Source organism: Anas acuta, chromosome 1 (genome assembly GCF_963932015.1).
Source record: "Anas acuta chromosome 1, bAnaAcu1.1, whole genome shotgun sequence".
NCBI lineage: Eukaryota > Metazoa > Chordata > Aves > Anseriformes > Anatidae > Anas > Anas acuta.
In genome coordinates, this window is record NC_088979.1 from 158,924,504 (window position 1) to 158,949,414 (window position 24,911).

At 34.7% G+C, this 24,911-nt stretch overlaps 1 protein-coding gene and 1 non-coding gene across 2 annotated transcripts in view; one reads left to right on the forward strand and one right to left on the reverse strand.

Moving 5' to 3' along the window:
• The window catches only part of CFAP54 (cilia and flagella associated protein 54), a 109,853-nt gene that overhangs the window by 79,400 nt on the left and 5,542 nt on the right, over positions 1–24,911 (forward strand). Inside the window, exons 52-65 of the mRNA XM_068658827.1 lie at positions 318–487; positions 4,863–4,950; positions 5,705–5,843; positions 6,773–6,927; positions 7,138–7,323; positions 8,680–8,806; positions 9,286–9,441; positions 11,730–11,838; positions 13,816–13,921; positions 14,702–14,761; positions 15,301–15,433; positions 18,353–18,553; positions 19,784–19,977; positions 23,519–23,713. Coding sequence (XP_068514928.1) covers positions 318–487; positions 4,863–4,950; positions 5,705–5,843; positions 6,773–6,927; positions 7,138–7,323; positions 8,680–8,806; positions 9,286–9,441; positions 11,730–11,838; positions 13,816–13,921; positions 14,702–14,761; positions 15,301–15,433; positions 18,353–18,553; positions 19,784–19,977; positions 23,519–23,713 — 2,019 coding nt within the window. The remainder of the gene's footprint in view (positions 1–317; positions 488–4,862; positions 4,951–5,704; positions 5,844–6,772; positions 6,928–7,137; positions 7,324–8,679; positions 8,807–9,285; positions 9,442–11,729; positions 11,839–13,815; positions 13,922–14,701; positions 14,762–15,300; positions 15,434–18,352; positions 18,554–19,783; positions 19,978–23,518; positions 23,714–24,911) is intronic.
• TRNAN-GUU (transfer RNA asparagine (anticodon GUU)) lies at positions 23,010–23,083 on the reverse strand. Its single transcript has one exon. It is a non-coding gene; the product is annotated as a tRNA-Asn (tRNA).

A 24,911-nucleotide genomic window follows, 5' to 3' on the forward strand; every position in this document is an offset into this window, starting at 1 on the left:
TGTAAGATAATGATAAGAATGAAAAATTGTCAAGCCCATAAAATATTATCTTATGATATACGGTGTAGTTGAACATAAATTACAATAGTACAGGCATAGTTAAGATGTTCCTAGTTTCAGCAAATTGAATCTGTAAACGTGCAAAATCAAAATTAGAAATCCCAGTTATATAAAGAAAAGGTACACTGTATTAAAGTTGGTTTGTTCTAGGATGTAGTGGTAGTAGATTACAATGGAAGAGAATGCCTTTTCTCTCCCTCTTTTCCTCTCTCTCCCTCTCTTTTCTTTTCAATTTTCAATGCTGTATTTTTCTCTAGGGAATTTTACTGACAGAAGCTGAAGAAAGTCTTAACCATCTTGTGCAGAACATACAGGACAAATATGATGGGGAGATATCCCAGTGTTCTGTTGAAGATATAGAGGCTCTTATTGAGGCCAAACTTCAGCTTGCTGCTATTTTTCAACAACGGCATCAAGCAGCATTCAGGTAAGTAAAATTATGAACAACCTTATGTTGTACAGCTTTGACTATGGAAAATTAAAAAATAAATCTAGCAATATCTTTGAATCCTTTATGTCTACAAAGTTACATAAATATTCTAAATCTTAGCAATGAAACATAATTAGCCCATTGAAGTATCCACAAACATTAAGTTATCCTAGTGTTTCCTTTTTTTATTATTACTTTATTTTACTTTTTAAAAGGTCATGAGTTATTGGCCTGTGATTTCACTGTGCAGTGTTTTTGTCATACAGTTTTATAAAAAATCAAAGAAAAGCTGCAATGTTTATTTTTTGTTAAAGTCTGGATCTGTTAGGTCATGCAATTTTTATAAATTTAGTGTTTAGCAGGCCACTGAACTTGATATCTCCTTATTTCTGAATTCTACTATATTCTTAAAAGATCTACATTACTGTCCTAAAAGAACATTTCCTCTTTATATAGTTAATGCTGTCAGATTAAAATATTAAAATTTTAACGTTGTAATAAATTTGATTAAAAATCATTGATGTAACCTTCAGGTATTAATTGAATTGTTAGGGATATCGTGTAAAATACTGCTGTATTTACATGGTCTGCCAGATATTTTCTCCAAATTACCATTTTGAAATTCTGTGATTTTTTGAGATTCTCATCTAATTTATAGAACTCCAATAAACTACAGTTATGCTGTTCTTTGAATACATGGGGCACACAGAAATATATTAACAACTTAGATGTTGAAAAATAAATGTTTTCTGCTACATCAAAGGCAAACTGTTTTCCTTCTCTTAACTATCCTAGGCAAATAAACAGCTCCAAATCAGATAGCCTTTAAATAACACAGTCCCTTTTCACTGCTATGCTACCACAATTTAAAAAAAATTAATAAGGACAGGAACATCACAGTGCTGGATAGAATACTGAAAGGAAAACAATGAAAGAGTACTGCACCATGATCCTTCACCTGAGTTTTCTTTATATTAGTTTAAAATCTAGAAGTTTCCCAAAAGTTCATGTATCTGGACTGTAATAATTTATATCAAGGCTAGTAAGGTTATCAGTGAAGATGGGAAGTAAGAACTTTTAGGCTATTCATAGACATTTCTTATAATGAAATATTTATCTATTCAGTGCTTTTCAAATTAGATCAGTTTGCTGTAAATTTGAGAAAACTGAAAAAGAGAAAACAATAAATCCTTGGACAGTGGTCTCATTGTGTTTTAAGTAACATGTGGATTTTATACAATTTTTGTATTAGCAACTAAGGACCAGTACACAGAATTTTATGCAACATCATGTGAATAAGTCTGTGTTAGCTTGATACTAGGGTTGGTAAAATCTGTGTTAGTAGAGTACCAAACCAAACTCATTCACTGTGCTAAACTTGTTCCAGTATGCAAACCATTTTCAGTGCAGGACCCTTCATTTTGACATGTAGTTGTATCCTATTGTGTAGTTTCTCTGTAGGTTTATAACTTGTCTCAAATTGAAGAACCTTTTCTACATTATCAAGGGTTTCAATGGATTTGAATAATTTTGTGTATCATTTTTTGTTTAATAGGCCATATATATTGATGATGGTCAGAAAACAGAAAAAAAAAAAAACACACTACAACAACAAAAAGACAGCCCACAGACAAAACTTTTTTCTTTTTTTTTTTTTTTTTCGCTCCCTATTTTACAATTTTATTGCACTGCCTTCCATGGAAACTGCTGATCTATCTACCTCAGATACAAATGAAACATTCCTCTGGACAGCTGAATGTTTCCTGCCTGCCAGCCTAGAAATCAAACTTTGCATGATATTACAGAAATTCATCATTTTTTTCCTTTGGCAAAGTGACTTAGTGGTGAAATTGTTATAGTCAGCTGCACTTTCCTATTTTGATCGTCTTGCCACTTTCTGATTCGGCTGATAAAACGATGTGTATTTTGTCAAGGGAAATATATAGACACATCACTCTTGTTGACAGCAAAAGACGGCCACAAAAATTTCATCAAGGGAAAATTCTATGTTACAGCCTCTGTCTTGCAAAAAAAAATTAATACCTCAGAATAACTTTATTTATAGGAATAATTACACTGATTTCAAGGAGAATATCTGCACAGTATCTTCCCTAACTATTTAAGGTTTCTAATTACCTAAATATGTACTCATCTGCTTATGTGTATAAATAACTAATTAAAACAATACGTATATGAACCCTTGGGCTTGTGGTCTACATTTTAATGGTGAAATTTATAGATAAGCACGTAGATAAAAATGGCCAAGTTTTCAGAATTTCAGTTAACTGGAGGTTGCGGTGCCCAGAAAGTTAGGTTAATATTTCTTAAAACCCTGTATATACTCTTGGGTACTGCACTTTCTTCATTTTATTTGAGAAATGTTAGCCATAGCATCTCAAACAGCATTTTGAAAAATGTCAGATTTTGCTATAATTTTAACTTTGATACCTAGTTTCAGGGGAAAACTCTTCTTAATAAAAAGAAAGAAAAGCATTTGGGATATTTCATTGCAATATCCTTAGTGTCTGTTTTGCTTTTATAAGCAAATTTTGTTTCATCTTTTCCTTTGTTAGAGAGAAGGTTGTCATCAAATTCAACATTGATTTATTCTAGTTTCACTTTGTTGAATAAAACTGGGATAAACGGATGATGAAGGAGATTCATAAGTATTGAATTCTGAGAGCTGAAAGGCAAGATATTAACAGTTTTGGTTCTCACTGTTACTTTGGGGTCTATTTGTACTGAATTGATGTAATCCATCCAGTTCTGCATCACAAAAACAACAAGCAGGATAGAATCAGAAGGACTTTAACTACCCTCTTATCTCTGGAGGTTATTCATCAGATGTCAGATGTAAGTTGCCAGAATAATGTGAATAATTTCAGAGTAGTGCAACTCTTGTTCTTACTTCTTTGTGAATGAATCAAGAACTTTGCCTTTAAAACAATTAATCTAGCACTTCTCACTTCTCAAAAGCGGTATATTCAAACAGAGCCTGAATCCATCTTGCACTAAAAGCTCTTTACACTAGTCTGGCAGTGTAAGAAGGCTGTAAGGCATTCATAAATTATTATTTCATTTGCTTCATAGCAGCCAGTCTCTCTATAAAGAGGATTTCTGTATGTAAAACCTCTCTATTTAAAAAGACTTCAAGATAATTTGAAATTTTTTATACAATTAACTTGCTGAAAAATATCTGAGGTGAGCTAGGGATACTCTCAAGTGCTTTTGCATCATTAGGAAAATACCTTTCAGTGGGTAAAGAAAAAGTAGTACTTCAAAGTGAACAAACTAAAAATGTTTTAGAGAAGAGCTAGGAAAGTAGATATTTACAAATGTAGGGGAAAATGTACAATTATAGGCAGAAAACTAATACCATGAGACATTTTTTTTTTCACTTCTCAGAATATTTGGACCAAAAAATTCTTTGTGCAACAAATCCTGTTGTTAAAAAAAAATCTTCTCAGTATGTTGGTTTTGCAAGTGTCTGAATATACTTGTGTTCACCAAGTCTACTGTTATAGCCATCCATTTTTGTAGATGTCATGGAAATTGAACAGTGTTTCTGAAAGCTTTAAAAAGAAAGCATGAAAAAAGAAAACAAAAACAAAAACAAAAACATTGTAATTAATATTTTAAGAAATCTGACAATATTTTGGAATCCCAAGTCACAATTTTTGGAAACGTGTTCAGTTGATTGCTCCACCAGTTCTAATAGTGTCTGTATCATTCTAGATGCTGTTCGGAGTGAAGTCCAGAAAAGGATTTGTGATGGGGCTGGGGTGGGGGATGAGACTAAATATCATGTGATTGCTTACTGGCAAGATCATGTGAGGATGGCACCTGGTTCAAGTTTTGACTGATGGTGTTTACTAAAATTCTGTGATTATTTGGTCATGGGGATTTAACAGAATGAATAACATATAATCTGGAAAGGATTTATGGAAGAAAGTGGTTTTGTAGGTCTTTAGTTGTTGTTGAAATACTGAACTCTCCCAATATATTGTCATTTTCAGTATTTTTACATCTTTTAATTTCTAAAAGCCCATTCCTGAAGGAAGACGTGTAACTGATACTTAGAGTGCAGTTCTGCTTTGATTGCTCCAACAGAAGATTGTGTTTCTTGGCTTACTCATTAGTATCAGGTTATATCTGGCAAAACCATTTCTCTTACTGCTGTTTTCTTACTTTTGTACTGCAATGCCTACAAATTCAGAATATGCTCTTAGTGCAAGTTATTACAATGAAGCAAAAATTGATAGCTGCTTATAGACATTTCTCATATAGTCAGAAGTGAAGTATCTGTTATAATGGAAGCATATAATAGTGAGTATAATAAGCGCTGTTTTAATAATACTGTTTTGTATCACAGTGTTGCTTTGGCTTTCACTGCAATTCGACTTCTTCAAGATGCAGACATTTTTAGGATGAAACCAACGGATTTTCAAGAAAAAAAGAATGTAAGGAAGTGTTTTGTATGCATGGATATATGATTTACATGACTTTTTTAGTATATGAAGTCTTGTGCTAACCGTTAAGAGACTTTCAGAAAGTTAGAACATAGCAGTCATCTGTATTACATGGCTGCCATTAAACTGGGAAGAAAATGATATATGTTTCATGTCATATATCAGTACTCCCAGTACTATACATCATTATTTGTTTCTAATTACTAGAAAAACTAGGAACAAGAGAACAAAACCTAGAAATTTATTTCTAATCTCTGTTTAAGTTAACAGAACTTGATATTGACCCTGCTCTACAACCACAATGGACCATTCTGTTCCTTAGAGTTTTGAGCAATGTTCCTGTTTGAGATGAAATAAGTCCAAACTCTTAGAATTATTCTCCATGAGCTGTTCATCACATGGTGCTTCAGCTTATCTTGTGTTTTTCATGTACATATAATTAATGGACTTTCCCATTAAAGCTGGCTTAATTTGATCACGTTTCAAATTTTCTATAGATTTTAAGTTAAATAATAAATGGGGTTCTTTTATGAAAAACAAAGATGCAAACAAACAAACAAACAAACAAAAAAAAAACACAACACATCTACCATTCAAATACATATGTTGTTATGATCATCTTATTATTTGTAATATGTTTGTACTAACTTCATTTATTTGAGACTGAATACTATTCTGTTGTTTTGTATGTATTGAAGTAGTTGACTCCCCAAGTAACATTTCTCTTGCTTTTGGAAATTATTAGGATTTTTGTGCTGGAGATGGTCAACTGCCTCACAGTACAATTGCACAAGATCATATGAATATGCATCTGTGGCTAAGGTGTCGTAAAATGTTAGTGACTGCGCTAGTAACACAGATACACGGCATTGGTTATATGGAAGGTATTACCCTTTTTCGGTTTAGGCTTTTAGAGTATAATGGGCAGAGTAAATTCTTATTCATAAATAAAAACATTAACATTGATTACTGTGCAATTATTTGCATTAAATTCATTCAGTGCAGTAAGGAAGATGTATTTCTGAGTATAATCTCTCCCTAGAGTACATAAAAACAAAACATTACATTAATGTTTAATGGTCATAATCTTTTGACAATCATTTGTGCAGTAAAAAGTTTCAAATGTAATCAGTGTAATTAAATTAAATAGGTATGCTTGTTTAAAGAAACAAAGCAAAACAAAACACACTTGCAACATACCACTAGTTTTAAAAATGTAAAAGTTTTTTTTTTCACTTTTTATATCACCTATAAATGAAAACATTATGTTCCAGATTATTTACTTCTAAGAATTTAAGTGAGATACTACAAAGTACATTTCCCGAAGTTTGATGACAGAAAAAAAAAAAAAGTTTTTCCTACTTAGTTCTATAAACAATATAAACTCTGAAACTCACTGAAGTATCACAATCATGGTCTAGGTCAGTAGCCAAACTTTTATATGAATCTCTTCTGGATAATTCCTGTAAAGGCTGTTGCTATTTTGCAATGCCAAGATCAGATTTTTGAATGTGACATTTGCTCTGCGAAATCTGCAAAATTAATTATGCTGGTGGCTAACATACAAATAATGCATTTGGATGAATGTAAAGAATGTACAACTTAAACACTCTTTAGGTTTTCTTTCTTCTGAGAGCAAATTTGGCAAAGAATTGGTGAAATGATAACGTGGAATCTGTATTGTCAGATTTCCTGTAACTTTCTAATGGTTTTCTAATATAATAATAAGAAGAATAATTTTCTAAGAATGGAATAAGATACTGTAAAGTCTTTTCTGTTGTAGTTTTACTAATCATGTATCTCCTTCTTTTAGAAAATTATGTGTCTGAACGCAGAAGTGTGATAAAAGAAGTAATAATAGAGGCGGAAGCCTTTGGTGATATTGAGACTCAAGGTGAAATGATGGTGCAAGCTGCTATTCTTGACCTGCAAGAAAGATGTCCCATGGCAGGCATTAAACTTTTGCAGGTTTGAGCATAAAGGAGAGACAGTTGGCTTTTCTTTGATGCTTTTATTTATTTTATTTTTTTTGTGGAGTCAGAACAGCTGATGCAAGCATTAAATAAGCTTGAAATAATGCCTCTACAATAGAGTTTTTTTCACTTTTTGTGATTTGTCCTCATAAACAGATGGCAAACATTGTAACAACATTGTTTTATGTTATCTATGTCCAAACAGGATATCATCAGTTTACTCCAAAAGGATACATTTATTTTCTCTCCAGCGTCTTTGACTCTTGTGAAAAGTATGCTTCTGCTGGCAGATGTACTAGCATTGCAAACAGTAGGGGATGCAGAATATTGTTCTTCTGCAGTGGAACCATTAAACTTACTAATTTTGGCACATGAAATTACCATTAAAGCAGTGAGTATATGATTTACACAGCATTTTCAAATCCTTACAACAGTTTTAACTCATCTATTCTGGAAGCCCTTTTAACAATTTATTAAAAAAGGCTATTCCTATTAATTGATGAGTCTAATTTTCCCTAGATTACATACTAAAGAAGTAATTTATTTTACCAACTTTTTTTTTTTTTCATAATCATCATGCATATTAATAGTTCTAAGTAGTTTGATATTTTCATACAGTTTAAAAAATATTGATTACTTGCAAATGTATGTCCGGATGTGAAAAACAGAAATAGGAAGTTTGATTTTTCAGAGATCTGGAACACTCACTTTTCCCGTACATTGGTGTTCAGCACCTCAGGGAAGATGTATATCTCATAAAATTCCTAACTTTTGAGCATCCATGTTTAAGGATTTAGCTTTGTACCTTGACTTAGAATGATATGAATTTAGAAAATGTATAGAAAATGACGTATTGTTTAGATTGACAGATTGTTACAGTCAGTATGAAGAAATCATTTCCATGTAAAAAAATATGTAATTAAAAAATTATCTAAAGACATGATATATGTGAGAGGACTGTGTAGTAATTAATAATTTAGCTATTTGGTAATCTAAAAATAGACATGCACATCTCCACCCTTTCTTTATATAGATTGTGAAGAAAAGCTGTTAGATCAAATTTTTAACCTCATATTTCCTAATATAGAAATATAATCATTTGAATGTTTGTTCCCCCAAGTAATGAATAATCCTATGAATCACTTTAGACTCAGACTTCTGCTTGTGAAACTTGGTAACCTTCAAGAGACTTAATAGTTTACAGCGTGTCTCCCATCACTATATTTCCATGACTGAGAAGTTTGGTCCGTATATGCAATGTTATTTTTCTTTTCTGGCCTCTGGCTTTTGTTGGATGTCAGATTTCTTTCCAGACATGACAGTTTCTTTCTAATGATCAGGTTACTTGGGAGTTCTATTTCTTAAAGACTGCCTTTTCCGAGGAAGTTTGCTTTTAGAAACCAAACCTGACACTAATAAATCTGATCAAGAGTTCATTGAAATTCTTCGTTTTCTACCAAACTTCTCTGCAAAGAAGACAATCATGAACTGAAGTAAAAGAATGCAAGAGTATCAGGCCCTTTCCTAGTGTTTTTTTTTTTTTAATATATATATATATTTAATATATATATTTTATATATAATATATAAATATTATAAATATTTATATATTAAATATATATATATTTTATATATTATATATATAAGAAACAATTGAGTTCCACGTTTTACAAGTGCCTCACTTACTTCTTCAAACTATTTAGTTTAGTGTCTGTAACTTGATTTTACAAAACATACTCTCTTTATAGATTTTTTTGTGTGGAGAATCCATTGAACAGCAGATAGAGGACAGTACATTGACTTGCTTAGTCCTACCTGCAAAAAATATCTACTTGCCCCATATCAACCTTCTAGCCCAAGTCAAAATGAGAATTGGTAAGAAAAATGCAATACATTATTATTTTCATTTTTCATTCTTTTTCATTCATAATTTATGCACTAGCAGATAAACTGATGCATCAGAAGTGAAGGTACAAGAACTAGTTAATAGAAAATGAATTTGGGAATTTGGTAAGGCTCAGAGAGGAGTAGGTTCTGCCTATAACTGTCAGGTGAAACAAAGGTAAGAAGTGGCTTAGTGCCAGTCCTTCAGATCATTTGTCAAAGGATTGATTTGTTTAGCCTGAGCTTCTTTTGAATGGCCTAAGTAAACCTCATTAGCATTGTGAAGTAATGAAACATCATTATAGTTCCATATTCATGGAATATTAATCCATATTAATCACTCAAATATTTGAGAATTGGATTGTAGCAGTAAATATGTAACAGCATTTGTTCTGAGGAACTTTGTTTTGCATAACTTGGTTTTGTATTAAATCCTTTAGTAAAAGATGTCTATTTTTTTTCTTCCTTAGGATGCACATTAGCTGAAAAAGTAGCTTGTACACCTGAAAGAGTAGATCCACTGCAATGGTTATGTGCTCTCAAACATTTAGAATCAGCATTGGAGCTTTGCAGAGAATCTGCAAAAAAAGAATTAGATATCGAAGCTGAGCTTCTTTTTCAGATAGGTAAATATAACCCCGTTTGTTCATCATAATTTCCTTCCTATGGTGATCTTATGCTTGTAGCCTCTCTTAAAATGGAGACATTTTCTTAGAAAAATAGAACAGATGTGGATATTTGTCATATATCCTAACTTCGTATCTCTCTCTCCTGCATTTCATATCATACCAGCATAGCTCAAGGTGCATTATGCAACAAATAATTTCAAAACTGCAGTAAAACTTTTCCCATCTCTGTGTTATCAGGGATCAAAGGGCATAGCTGATGAGCTTAAGGACACTGTAGAAAGCTAATTAGCTCCTTTGCATCAGTCTGATGTAAAGAAGATGAGAACTTCATAACATTTTTCTAATTAATTTAACAAAGCTAATGAATTACATGTCTGCTTGCGTTTGGACTTCAGTGGCATTATGTTTTGCACCAGGAGGTGCTGGATTGTAAAGATCCCAGCTGAAATGGCAATCATACTCTGTAAAGTTATCACTTAAAATGTCGTTTACAAGGTTAGCACTATAAAGGAGAAGATAGTGTAAACAATCTTACAACCCTTCAGATTCTGACAAAACCAAGTTGCACATTATTGAATGGGCCTCTAGTCAGGGTGTAGCACACTGTGCAGATCCCATCGGTGAAAATGTGGTCTCATTTTGTCTTTTGAGCTCTTGAAACAAAATAGTTCTATTCATTGTTTCTACTGTCAAACAAAAAGCATGTTCACCTAACTTCTTGCTACACTTTACAAAAAGGCAAGGATCTGCAGGTAGGCATAATCATTGGTACTAAGAAGCTGATGCCAACAGGCTCTCTTGTTAACAGTTAGGTAGATAAGTTTATCCTGTGGCCAGAGGACATACACAGCATGACACTGGCTCACAAGCCATACTTCATGTACAGCGCAGACCTGTGCCTACACAGTGATTGTTATGTGGATCACTAACCCTTCAACATACAATGGTCTTCCAATTGGATCACTACAAATTAAGAGTCATTATGATTCCACGGTTTATTTTAGCTAGTCTATGAAATGACCTGTTACACAGGCATTGTGCATAACATCGAAAAGAAAAAAAAAAAAAAAAAAGGAAAAGATTTTCCTTAATGGTGTGGTGGTTTTACCCAGCAGGGCAGCTGAACTCCATGATAACCACCCTTTCAATCCCCATCCTCAAAAGAAAAGGGGGAGAAAATACAACGAAAAGGGCTCAAGGGCTGAGATCACTCAACAATTATTGTCACAAGCAAAACAGACTCAGCATAGGAAGATTAATAAAAGTTATTGCCTATTACTAACAAGCTAGAGCAGTGAGAAACTAAAAACACCTGCCCCCCATCCACCCTCTTCTCTCCAAGCAACACAGGGGAATTGGGAATGGGGGCTGCGGTCAGTCCCTGATGCTTTGTCTCTGCTGCTCCTTCACAGTCCCTCTCTGCCCCTGCTCCATGTGGGATCCCTCCCACGGGATGCCGTCCTTCCTGACTGATACCGTGGGGTCTGCCCACAGGCAGCAGCTCTTCAAGCACTGCTCCCACATGGCTCCGTACCACGGGGTCCATCCCCCAGGAGCAAACTGCTCCAGCACGGGTCCCCCATGGGTGGGTGGAAGCTCCCCTCAGGCCCCCTGCTCCTGCGTGGGCTCCTCTCCATGGGCTGCAGCTCCAGCCCGGGGCCTGCTCCTGCAGGGGCTCTCCATGGGCCGCAGCCTCCTCCAGGCCACATCCACCTGCTCCACTGGGGGCTCCTCCACGGGCTGCAGCGTGGAGATCTGCTCCATGTGGGACCCATGGGCTGCAGGGGGACAGCCTGCTCCACCAGGGGCCTCTCCACAGGCTGCAGGGGAACTGCTGCTGCCTGCCTGGAGCACCTCCTGCCCTCCTGCTGCACTGACCTTGGGGTCTGCAGGGCTGGTTCTCACTCATTCTTCCAGTTGCTGTTGCTCAGCAGCTTTTTTCACTTTCTTAAATATGCTCATGGAGAGGTGCAAATAGCATCACTTATTGGCTCAGCTTTGGCCATTGGCGGGTCCCTTTGGAGCTGTCTGAAAGTGGCCCTTATTTAACATGGGGCAGCTTCTTGATTCTTCTCACAGAGGCCACCCCTGCAGCCCCCTGCTACCAAAATCTTGCCATGTAAACCTGATACAATTGGGAAGAAAACAGCTAATGCAGTCTATTGTTCAACTTTCCTGGGGATGGGGATGGGGGGGTGTGGGAGGAACAACCTGGGTCAGGGTCTTACAGAAAAAAAAAAAAAAAGTAAAATCTTGCAAATCTGCTTTCTATATTTCTTTCTTAGGTAAGGTGGAATGCCAGATAATCAAAGCAGGCAATAACAAGTCATATCTAGCTGTTGAAACACTGTTGGAAGCTATAAAACTGAGCCAGCAACATGATCAAAACTTTGAGTAAGAAACTAGATATATAACTTTCAAAGTGATTTTAATCACATGTGAATATATTTTTGACCTTTTCCTGAGATTTGCTGTGGGACTTCTTTTATGGTTTTGTACAGTTTTCTTCTATTGTAGTAAAGAAGAACTAATGTATATTTATTCTCTTATTTAAAACTAATGCTAAGAAGATGTAAAAACATTTTTTTGAGTATACTAAGTTATGGCTTTTAGTTTTATTTCCAAATTTTTACCCTCTCTGTCAACACCAGCGACAGAGCTATCAGTTAAACAGGGGTTTTATTCATATTTCAGAAGATGAGCTGTGGCCTGCCCCTTTCCAGATAATAGAAATCCAGCTTGAAAAGGTTAGCAGCCAGAAAAAGGCAGAAGAACAGAGGCAGAAGGAGCACAGGAAATGTGTTTGTAACAGATATCAGGACAGTGACTTTGGCATTAGTTATCTGCATAGAAGATGCCTAAAGAGCTGAGCCAAGCCAGCCAATAAATTCTGTCAAGCAACTCTGATATATTGGACATTATTTTTTTCAGATTCTTGACCAGTCTTAATGAATAATGTGCTATGTATGGTTACAGACAGTGTAAAGGCAGCAATTTACCTTGATTGTGTGGGTATTCTGGTACTTAAGTTAATGAACCAGAACTCTGAACACTGAAGCAGTAGCATAGTAATAAACCTCTACAAGCAAGTCAGCATGATGGAAGATAGTACAGAAATCGGCTGTGGTGATGTTCTGCAAGTTTAATTTGCTACACTCTTTTTTAATTTGCTACAGTCATTCTAAAGTCTGTACAGCAACATCAATGGACCTCTGCTTTCTTATTTTTAGAAAACTAAACATCCAGATCACCTTTATATGAGCCCTCAGATACCTATGGAATTCTTTAATTAAAGTTGCTTCTTGATGACTGAAATCCTGTTTTATTAGCAAGACTGGAAAGTTAACTAAATTGTGGCCAACCAAGTGCAGAACTTCTCATCTTCAGGCTTAGTTTGTCCTCTCCTGAACTGAACAGCATTGTGTGACTTTCATATTTGCTTCACACAAATCATACTAAAGCTGGAATTTACGGTACTATCTGAGCAGCCAGCTCTGTGCAATACGACTGTCCAAAAGAGTAACTGCATGAACAGGAGTTTGTTGCTAAGATTAAGGAAGCTAATTCTTAGGGGAAATCTGGAGAGTTCTGCAGAGATGGGAGGAATCTGTGTAAAAAGACTTAGAAACCTAAAGGGAATAGAAATGTTGGAGAAGTTCTGCAGATACAGTGATTTTAGTCTTGTTTATAATACTACTGAAAAAATGACCAAAGGAGAAAGAAGTATAGGAGAACAGGAGCTGGTGAGGACAGTCTGTCTGGAGATGTAGTGTGCTGGTACAGAACTCATAACTAAGAAGGTTCTTCAGCTGAACCCAATGAGGAAATGAAAGATCATTTTGGTCACCTTTGGTGTTTTTCCTAGTTCCTGGAAGAGAGAAATACTTTTCTAGGTTTGACTGAATACTCGTATCCAAATTCAGCCATCCATACTTCAAGGAAACTGGAACAATAGATATATGCCTGAACTTGAGGAAGGAAGAGGTTCTGTACAGATTCTGTACAGAAAGATCACTTTCCTTGCAGAATTACAGTTTTCTTACTAAACATTTCTCATGTATTTATTGAATAAAGTAAAAAATTATTGAATATTTATTGAATATTGATTGCATGTGGCACAAATTATATTTGACATACTCTTAAATCACAGTGTTACTTGTTAAGCAAACCATGGGGATGTTTTAGACCCACTGAGACTTGAAAACAGGATTACATGGCTTTCTGAAAGAAGATATATTTTAAAGAGATGGTGTGGATTGGATGAAACTTTTGTTTGGTGGGGCTGTCTGGCTAGTCTTGTGTAGGACTCAGACTCATCATAATGCTTACTTTGGTATTAACACTGATTGGTCTTTGTTTTGTTTCTCACAGGTTAATAAGAAGATCATACCTTGAAATAGCACTACTGTATATGCATTTTGTTGTACACAATGAGAATGTGTCACAGACAGATAAGATGGTGCCTTCCAAATCAAGGGTATGTTTTCTATCTTTTGGGCAGCAGCCTCTTCAAAGCAGGAAATGTATTTCTGTTACAACAATGTTCATCTTGCCAAGCTATTACTTACTGTGACCTATAAATCATACCGGTATTGAAAATCCTACTAGAAAAATCACACAAAGAAATCACATAGTACAGCAGTAGAATTATATCTTGTTTGATGTGATTCTTCATGTTTATTGTGTGGAATGATAACACTTAAAATATTTTTCTATTAGAAAATAAGAAGAAACAGAACCAAATGTTTTCATTAATTTGTTCTTTGCAAAGAAAACATAGCATTCCAACATGATTTTTATGTGGTAATATTTATACTTTATCATATTTCAATTTCTCAATACAGTTATGAGCGAGGAACGAGAAACATAAAAGGCACCAACCACATTAAAGCAGATACAAACTGTTTTTTGAGTGTAAAGTCTAACAAAAGAGGAAAGAGTAATTGAGATTCTAGAAAATTGAAAATTATACCTAACTCTGGAATAGTGAGGGTCGTATAAACTGCACTGAGAAAATTTTGGAGGAGCAGACAATTAGTATGCTCTGAGTAATCTGGGTAGAGCTTTTACCAATTAAATTATGGATGTATAAAACCAATGTTGTTTTTTACTTTTAAATGAAACAATATTTACCTAAGTCTGAGGATTTTTTGCTATCATCAAAGTATATTTTACCATAATACATTTAGAATCCTAATTATGAGTGGGTGTATAATTTTAGACCTCTTCTAAAGAACTCTCTTCTTTTCCTGAGTAGGCTCTGAAATCAGAAGGCTACAAAGTACAAGCCTGGATTGCAGTAAGAGCAGCCAGACAGGTTGGTGCAATATTCTGAAGAAGTAATTTTTTTTTGTCTTTGGTTTTATCTCCTGCAATTTACCCAACAAAACAAAACAAGACAAGACAACGCAAAACAAGCCAAGAATTAAGGTTCCCTGAAATTTCTGTCATGGGCCTTAATTTGGGGAAATTAAAGTGGATGCTGTCTGAGTGGTGCATTTAATCTCTCATGGACAGATCTGACTCTGTTTGCCTCTACTTTGGTTCAGTGCAAATATAATAGCACACTGCCTGATATGTGCATATGTATTTGACATGTGGGCAGACATCAGTGGCATCCAGGTGAGGATATCTGATTTGAAATCACTTGTGTAGTAATTAAGCTGTCAGCAGTAATGATTTATTTAACTATGGTATGTACCATACGTCAGGAAGGAGTGGAATATTTTCCTGACTTTTAAAAATATAGTATATTGAGTAATTAATTTTTCATTATTAGCTTGCTAGTCTCAGATTTTAAAATCTGTGTAAATATTGCAGTGAACAAGTCCTGAATAAAATAAATATTATTTTTAGGTTAGTGAAGCAGTGGTTGCTTCTCAGCTATTAATTGGAATGAAGAGTGTTAAAGAGAAGGATGAAGTACAGCAGAAAATTCCAGAATTTGCTTCCATGGATCTTCTTGCTTCATACAGAGACTTCTTGTCTGGTATTCCTTTATACTTAGTAATATTAGAACATTAAATAAAAATGAACTATATATGCCATATAAACCAGTAATACATTTGGTATCTAATTTTCATTTATGAAAAACTATAAGTCAAATTTGTAAAGTAAAAATCAAACCTTCTTGTCTTGCATGGCAGTACAAAATTTGAGCAGTTCAGGTAACCTGGCAAATGGATCTTTAATCAGCTTAATAGGTTAAGAAAAATTGCGAAGGTTGCATACCGTGGTTTGGAGAGAGTGATGGGAATAGTGTGCATACTGCCATCTTTGAGAGAAACAGATGGGCCTTTGTCACAAGGCTTCCCTAGACTTCCAGAGTAGCTCTTGGCCCCCAGATAAGGCATCCTGGCTTTTTTGTCAAACTCTCATTTAGAACATAATTTTTCCTTAGTTATACCAGCTTTTCTTTGGAGATTTTCACTTTTTCTTCAGATTTCACAATCAACTGTTGATCTTGAATAGCTTCCCACCAATAAAGCCACCACCACCTACACACAAAAAGACAACCAAGCAACCTCCCCCCTCCCCCAAAACAACCAATAAACCAAAACTCAAACCCAAACCAAAACCAAATTAACCAACAAAAAAACCTCTTGCAAAGTTATCTGCCTAGGTACTATATTCTAAAAGTCAATGACCGTATAATAAAAAAATTCACTGTCTTTCCAGTCCAATGTATTATCTTTTAGAGATGCTTCCCCTAGCTGTTCAGTAGAACTTTGCCTCATTTAATCCCAACTTCTGCATTTATTTTACTACTGGAGCTGATGAAATGGAAGTTTTTGATAAAAACTAAATTTAGTGAAATTAGTAATTGTGGCATAATGGTTTCAAAATGTTATATAAGCACTAAGGCAAAATATCAGTGCTTATTTTTAAACTGGAAAATATTTAGTGATCAAATTTTGTTTCCATGGCTTAATTTCAGTCATCTCAAGTGACTGACAAAGATTGAGTTACTCAACAGTTGCTGGCAAAGCTGAGCAATGTCTGCTTACTGCACAGTGTTTAAACACGTGTTTTGATTGGTTTATGAAAACAAGTGTTGTATGCTAAGACCTTCCATCAATCTGATTGTCTTGTATTAGCACCATTTGCTTATAATTACAGATAATTTTTTTTTCCTTTTATCAAATGCAGCAGGTGTTTCTCCTGATAGTTCTGTTAGGCAGCACAAAAAATTAAAAAAAATGAAAAAAAATAGAAAATGTAGAAAAGCAATAGTAGGCCAAAATATATAAAGGTAAATTGAAATGGAAATGATCAGCACAGCATGCTAAATATTTTCTTTAAAGCCATCAGTGAAACACATTGTTTAAGTTTCGTTTATAAACAATGTGGACATTTAAAACTAAATTCTGTTTTTACAATTGCCTGTGATATATCAGGAATAATGGAGGCGTTCAGCTTTTGTAGAAGTATGCTAGAAGCTTACTATTAGGAATTAGTATAATGTAAGGTTTATTTTATTTGGAATGAGACATAAACCAGAAGAATTGTGAAGGTTTTTAAGAGAGCAATGTACTAAAACAGTGAAAACATGTATAGCACATAATTTGTGATATAGTGATAATTGAACTGTGATTTTTTTCCCACTCTTTTTGCATAAGTATCATTTTTAGGCAGCACTAAAAAAAAAGTTTGTTTGTTTGTTTTTTAAGACAATTTTAGACATTTTAACTATAAGACATTTTAGACTTTAACTATAAGACATTTTATTGATAATACACTTAATATCTAAAAGGGACTGTGGACTGAAGTTGATAATAAACATTCTGAGTTCAGGTCAGCATAACTAAGTTCAACTGCAGTAGCTAGGATTGATGACATCTGCAGGGATACCTATTACTCACTCAGTGCTGATTATGTATTCACTACTCTAGTTCACTTGTTGTTACAAGTATAATGTAAGATGTTCCTTTTGAGTGATCTTTGCTTGAATTCCTAGTTATACACTAGTGAGCTTTCCTTAACTCCTTCAAGACCTTTATCATCTGCATAACAACAGAAAATCTTCCTACTTATGCTGATCATTTTGATTTGTTCCACAGTGAGTAAGAATGATATCTGCTGAACTTTACTGTCAGTTGGTTTCTAATATGTTTGGATGGGAAAAGAGGGCAAAGATAAACTAAAATATCATGCCACTTAGGAACCTTATCTTGGTTCAGACTTGAAACAAGGAATGAGGAATCAGGTCTTTGCAAACTTCATGCTGGCAAAACTTTCACAGATTTTTGTTTAGGTTTCTGTCTGAAGAACATCTGAAGAGTCAGGCTCCAGTTGTACAGGGAAGCACAGAGACCTTCCACAGATAGAGGAATTAATTTGGCCTTTCACAACTCCACTGAAAGAGAGATGTAAAATTGCATTTTGCTGTGTATTTTGAGGATTCAGGGCAAGTGTTAGATAGCAGAGACTACATTTAGAGCTCAATTTAAGTTAAATGGTTTATTTTATAAAAGTTTTGTAAATAGAACTAAACATGATGTATGGCTGTATTGCAAATGAGTCAGAAAGTGGTGATGCAGATGATTGTGTCCCACACACATAGAGGACAAAGCACTGAGACTAATTTCTGCATTTGCTTAGCTTTTATGTGGAGAAAGAGAGAGAGAGAGAGAGAGAGAGAGAGAGAGAGAAGAGAATAAACCCTTTCTCTCTACCCCTCTTACCTTCTTACATGGACCACTCAGATTCTTGGCTGTGATCTGAGAAATATTTTCTTCCCAGTGTTCAGCTAGTACTGAAGCAGAATATGAAGAATTTTGCTCTTATGAAAAACATAACCAGGTTCATAGGTTACATTTTAGAGATAGTTCCAATACAGCTTAGAAACAGCTTTTGAATTGCAACCATTGACTTAATGTCTATATTTGTATTGTTACTGAATTTGCAGATGGATACAATGTCATCTATGAAAGACCCACAGCATCTTCGACTGAAAACAAACAAATTATACAAAATGAGCAGAACCAAAAAGAAAGAATGGAATGTCTTGCCACCAAGGCCAGCTGGAAGAAAGAGATGATAACATGGGTTCACTTAATTCAATATCACAGTTATTTACAAAGGCTTTATAACACAAACCTTCGATCTGGTATGATTTTTTTTATTCCTTCTAGAAAACTGCTGTAGGTGACATACTGTTCTTGCAGGCCAAACATGTCAGTTTTTAAGTCCATAATCTGAGATCTCCTCATTTTCAGTTCTTTTAAATTATGTAAAGGTGAGAAATCTTTATTAAAGTAATAATTTGTGTCAATTTACATGTGTTGTAAGTGAAGATACTACCTTTTTTTCTTTGCTTTTTACAGGCCTATTAAGGCCAACAGAATGCATCCCAGAAAACAGAATTTCTGTTACTATTTCTGGAGCACTTTTTAAATTCATAAACTATATATTTTTTAAATTCTATGTACATAAGACGTCAGTGTCATCTGAAACAAATCTGTTCAGTTTGGGGGCCTGTTTTTGAAAATTCTATGATTATATGAAAATAGGAGTTGACTGTAGTTTTAATGGGAAGGCTGAGCACTATTGAGCATTTGGATTAAATGCTCAGATATTATGTACATACTTGGTTTATTTTACAGCAAGCTTAGATAGAAACTTTTAAATAGAGTGGGAATCTGTTGATTTCTGGGCATCTGCATGTGATGGCAAGCTGCTGGATAGGCAAGTGACACTGATAGTCAAGAATCAAACTAGATTGTAGACTTTCTCTAGAGAGAAGCTAAGCAACTCTGAAAATAATAATTTCAGAGGAGGTGGGTATTTTTTCCTTGTGACATCAGATGAAAGTATTCTACCTCACTGCAGAACCGTAAGGACAGTAAAGTATGTATGTGTAGGTGTCAAAATGTGCATATACCACTGCAGTTATTGTTGATGAAGCCTAAGGAGTGACTCTCATCATCAGCCACTAGCTGTCTAAATTAGGGTGAGCAAAGTTGCACTTAGAGATTTTTTGACTGTATTGACTACATATACCTTTATTCTAGCTGGTGTTTAGAAGTCTAGTGAACATACTGATGCTTACACATCTAAATTTAAGTCACTAAACCCCAAATCTGCATCTGTCACTTTACAGTACTAGACAGAGCTTTGTTCAGCATCAGGTTTCCAGTAAAAAACTGGAGTCCAAAAAACATACCCTATTAACATTCAAGGACAATCAGTATAGTTGTTGGAAATGTTTATTTCCTACAGAGTTGATTTAGATATTGTACTATATTTTTAAATATCCAGTAGCAGTATAAAACTTTACTTTTAAATGCAAATGATAATTAATAAAATTAATCTCTTTCCAAACCTGCCCCTAAATCAGGACCTGAATTATTTTCTGGAAGAGATGGACGCCTTAAATCTGTTTTTGATGCATGGATTGTTCTACGCATTGCAAAAATGCATTCCTTTCTTAAAAAACATTTGTCTGAATATTCCATGTGTTGTCCTGAGAAGTTCCCAGAAGAGCTATATGATGTGGAACTACCACATGGTAGTCTAGCTGATTCTTCAAAGGTACTTATTGTTCATATGGATTTTTCAAATATATATATATTATAGTTGCATTTTGTAAATGTTCAGATTCTTGCTAATTCCAATGCTGATATTTCTAGGAGCACTACTGAAAAAAGAAATTAAAAATACACACACACACACACACACAAAAAAAAAAAAAAAAAAAAAAAAAGCAAAACCGAAATCCTGCGCAAGCAGTGAAGGACTTCATTAACAAATGCAAACATCTTTGTGTTATTCAACCTGCAGAAATGATCACTATCCTGTGCCCACTCTATTTAGGCCTTAGGAAGTTATGCAAAATGATATTTAAGACAAGTTCATGATTAGTTTAGAAGGTGGATGTGTTATTAGGTAAGGCTGAAGCTTTTAATCTTTGAGAGCTCCATGTTTCACACCAAAAATGTCCTAAGGTTTGATTGGCAATTTGTTGGTACAAGCAATAACAATATTGTTGATTTGGTCTGTAGTAAAAGACTGATTTTGAAAATCATAAATGTATAATTTATAGTTTCTCAAAATCTGTTGAAGTCCCATGTTTCAAATTCAATTAACGTCTGAAGATTGCCAAAATTTTTCACTGACTATCAGCTAGCTAGAAAATCAGTATTTTCTCTTGCTTGCAAACAGACTATTTAAGCTTTCAAATATAAGCAGCTCAGACTATACTACTCAGAGAAATCTCAAACTGGAATTCTAGAGTCTATGCTGACCATGGCATATGTATTGAATATTGTATGGCAAAAGTCTTTGAAGATTCAATGTAAAAATGATTTTCTTCCAAGTTTCCCCATCACACTTCTCACATTAACAATTATCCTAATACTAAAAAATTAAAATGATGGGTTACTCTCTATGGTTTATTTTTTACTTACTGTGTTCGGGGTTAGATGGAGACAAGGGAGCCTTGAGGAGTGAGGGCTTTTTATCTTATCAAAATGAATTAAAATACTTTTGTGAAAGTAGCTCTTCTAGAGTTGGTGAACTTTCTGCAGTGTTGGACAGCATATCATTACTCATTTCCCAACAAAGAGCTGACTGTGCCACTGAATAAATTGTAAATATATGGTATGTGACATTTATAACAGCCATCGTATATCAAAAATTATTTTACTCTGTCTGCTCTTCTTTTGACATAATTAGTATTACACTGTCCTAGAATAATAAGCTTCAGAGCTCACTGTCATGTTCGTGACAGGTGCAAGCTCATAATCATGTGTTAGCTTCACTGTTGTAGACAGCTAACAAGCATAAAGCTCTTACTTTTTTAAATTCTAAGCTTCATTGATTTTTGTTACAATATTTTTAGAAGCTTTAACTATTCAGAAGGCTGTGTAAATTATTTTTTTTTAAATGTTACTGTAATTTGATACTGTTTTTTTTTTAACAATAAAAATAGATATTTTTGAAAGAAAGATGTTTATGTACAAGCTTGTTTCAGTTACATATGTCTTTCTGTTTTTGACTTACAATTTTTTTTTCAGCTCTACAGGAAAAGAATCCAAGTTATATTAAGAAGGTTAAAGTTAAAATTGTGTGGCCTGTTGCATTTTTCATGCTTTTTAAAAAATATTTATTTTTTATTCCACTGCATGATAGTATGTAGGGCTAGAAACACTTAAAATAAGACAGTTTGTTGTTCTCAGGCTTTCACCAAAGTTGAATAGATGCAATTCAGCAGCCCTCCAGTTTGACAAGAGCAGTTATAATATCCATCCTCAAAAGATTCAATATAATGTAAATAACAAAAGAAACAGCTCAGTGAAAAAGAAAATACACCACACGTTTTAGAAAGAAAAGCATATCATAAAATAGACTTTTGAGAGCTTTAACTGAGGAGCTTGGCATAAATTAGGTCGTTCCCATCTCCATATGTGCATTTTCTTATAATTTTGTTCACTTTGCATTTTAGCAGGATTGTGGGCGATTCATTGCCAAAAGTAAAGTCTAAGATCTTGAATGTAGAATATTCTTGTACTAGGTGTGTTAGCCGTGCAAAACCTCATGGCATGCTAAGAGGTATTATCATATTCAGAGTTTATGTGTTGCGGACCATCCCCAGGTTGTTGTACCATGCCATACTGAAGGTAAATCCATGTGCTAAAATACATAACTATAGCATGCATGACTCCATGTTTATCTTCAGTTCTATATTTCGATGTGGGTTGGGAGCTGGCTTTATGAAGTAAGATTGGATTAGTGAGAAAAATCTGTCTTCCATTCACTCGGATTTATTGCCTTTTGAGCTGTATTGTCTAAAAATTAAGTGGGTAAAATTCTCCAGGCTTTTTCAGCAATGAACATTCAATATTAAAACAGAACTAACTCTCCAGGCAGTTATTTCCAGTGTCCATAATTTGGACATAATAATGATGGAGACACTATAGCTCTAAACAGCATCCGTATTCCACCAAAATGTCACTGTTTAGCCTCCTTCATTCTTTACAAACTGCAAAACACTTAAAAACTAGAAATGATGTGGCACTGTTCAGTCTTTAAATCAAATCTTTTACAATTTTTAAAGGCTTTTATTCATGAATGAATGAATGTTGGTTGACAGTACTCCTCCAGTTGCTTCCCTGGTAAATGATAACTAAACAATAACTATCTGATGAATAGTCTGCTAATGTTCCATGTGTATTTGAGTAGATATGACATGTGACAAATCCTCACAAATTAAATGACTGGATTTTCAGTAGATATCACTGTATGTGAGTTGTACATCTAATCATAGAATCATTAAGGTTGGAAAAGACCCCCAAGACCACCTGGGCCAACGACTACCCTACCACCACTGTCACCCACTAAACCATGTCCCTAAGCACCACGTCCAACCTTTCTTTAAACACCCCCAGGAACCACCTCCTCCCTGGGCATTCAAATGCCTAATCACTCTTTTTGAGAAGAAATTCCATCTAATTTACAACCTGAACCTACCCTGGCACAACCTGAGGCCATTCCCTATTGCTAGTTATCTGCAAGAAGAGGCCAATCCCCAGCTCCCCACAACTTCCTTTCAAAATGTGATGCCCCGTCCCTGGGTGGGCTCGAACCACCAACCTTTCAGTTAACAGCCGAATGCGCTCACCAATTGCGCCACAGAGACACCCTGAAAATGAACAAAAAGAATATTTAAACATAAATAAAACTTCAGTCTGGCATTTCTATTTTAGTTATCAGTACGTATAGCAGCCAAATGACTTTTCCATCAATAATTTTTGTATGGTCAGCATGTCAAATAATATCTTCTAGCAAAAAGGATAATACCATGAGGATTACAAGTCAAATATAATAATCACTGTTATTGTAGATGTCTCTAAGTCAGCCTACAGGTTCTTTGTATTACCTTTAGAAATATCTCTTTATGTGAATTTTGTAAAGCCTTGACTTGTTGAGATGGACACCTTTAAATAATTACCCATTTATCTAAATAAGCATATATTTGCACAGGACTCAAAGTTACAATAATATTAATAGACATTAGGTTATTATAAACATGTTACACTAGTAAAATACAATTTAATTTGTGTGTGTGTTTCAGATGTCTCTTGAAACTTCTGGAATTTTACCAAAGATGCCAAGTGTGAGAATAGCTTCTCCAGTTTCTGTCACCACAGAAGCAGACCATCAGACTGCTCGATCAGAGAGTAGAGCAGCAAACGCTTCAAATGAGGAAATTAACATTCAGTGGTACAATCCTTCTTTGGCAAAGCCATCAAGCAATACAGAGACTAAGGTATAGCTACACCAAAGCAGTTTTTAAGTATTGGAATAAATTAAGTCTCATTTCTAGTGAATATTTGGTCATGACAGAACAACTGTCCAGTTGGCAAGCTGGACAGCCCAGAGCGATGCATTTATTACAACACAAAACTGCTACACAGGACAAACATAATGCCCTGACAGTCGTTTGATAGCAGGTTAACGAAAGACTTTGGAGATCATGTAGAGCCTCCAGACCATAATGTTTGCTTGTCTTTTGCAAGACTTTTAAGTCTTTAAGACTCTACACTTAAATTTGGTTGAAGGTTGCAAATATTCAAACAGCATCACTTGGTAGGAGGCTGTCAGAAAGGAGAGGTGTTCATATACAAAGAAATTGGGATTTCTTGAACCTCATTTCCCTGAGAAATCAGATTAAAAATGAAAGGTGAGATGGACTGGAGGGTTGTGTGGAAGTGAGAGACTGGGAGATGGAAATTGTGTTGTTTTTAAACAATGGAACTGAATGTAGATACAATTTCTGATACTGCAATAGGGTTTCATGGTCTCTAAACATTTTGGCTTAGCAAATCAAAGTTTTTGCTAGATCCTTCTCATCTCTATTAGCGAGCTAATAGAAGCAATGTGAAGTTAGTGCAAAGAATGCACTTCTCGATATAGTTTTAAAAGTTACTTTAAGGCCTTACAGACCAGTAGAGATCTGGAGACAACTCTTGAAAACAACTGACATATGTATGCCATATTCTTGACACTCTCCATGTAGTCAAAATAATCAGCCACTACTGGGACGCATATTTTCAGTCATACAAGAAAATTAATTCTGTGAAAGATGAGAACATTGTAGTTCATCATCTTGTGCTCAGATATTGATACCACTCTGTTAGAATGGTGAGTTATGTGCAGTTCGTGTATTTAAATATAGTATGATGACAGCCATGCACAAGGTCATATTGGAAGTGTAAATAATTGCCTTTTGGAAATTCATAAAAGGTCTCTGTTCAGCCTACTTGAAGTAGGAACTTTCAACTTGAACCTAAGTGTGATTGATTGACTGGGATCAGAGCTAGATTGGGATTTTGATGGTGGCTCTATAGGGTACAACTCATTTTCAAACCCATATAAATGATATCACTGAAATAATTCATATACTTTGAAAGAAAATAACCGTAAATAAGTGCTTTAACAGCCATAAAAATTGAGTATAGTACAAA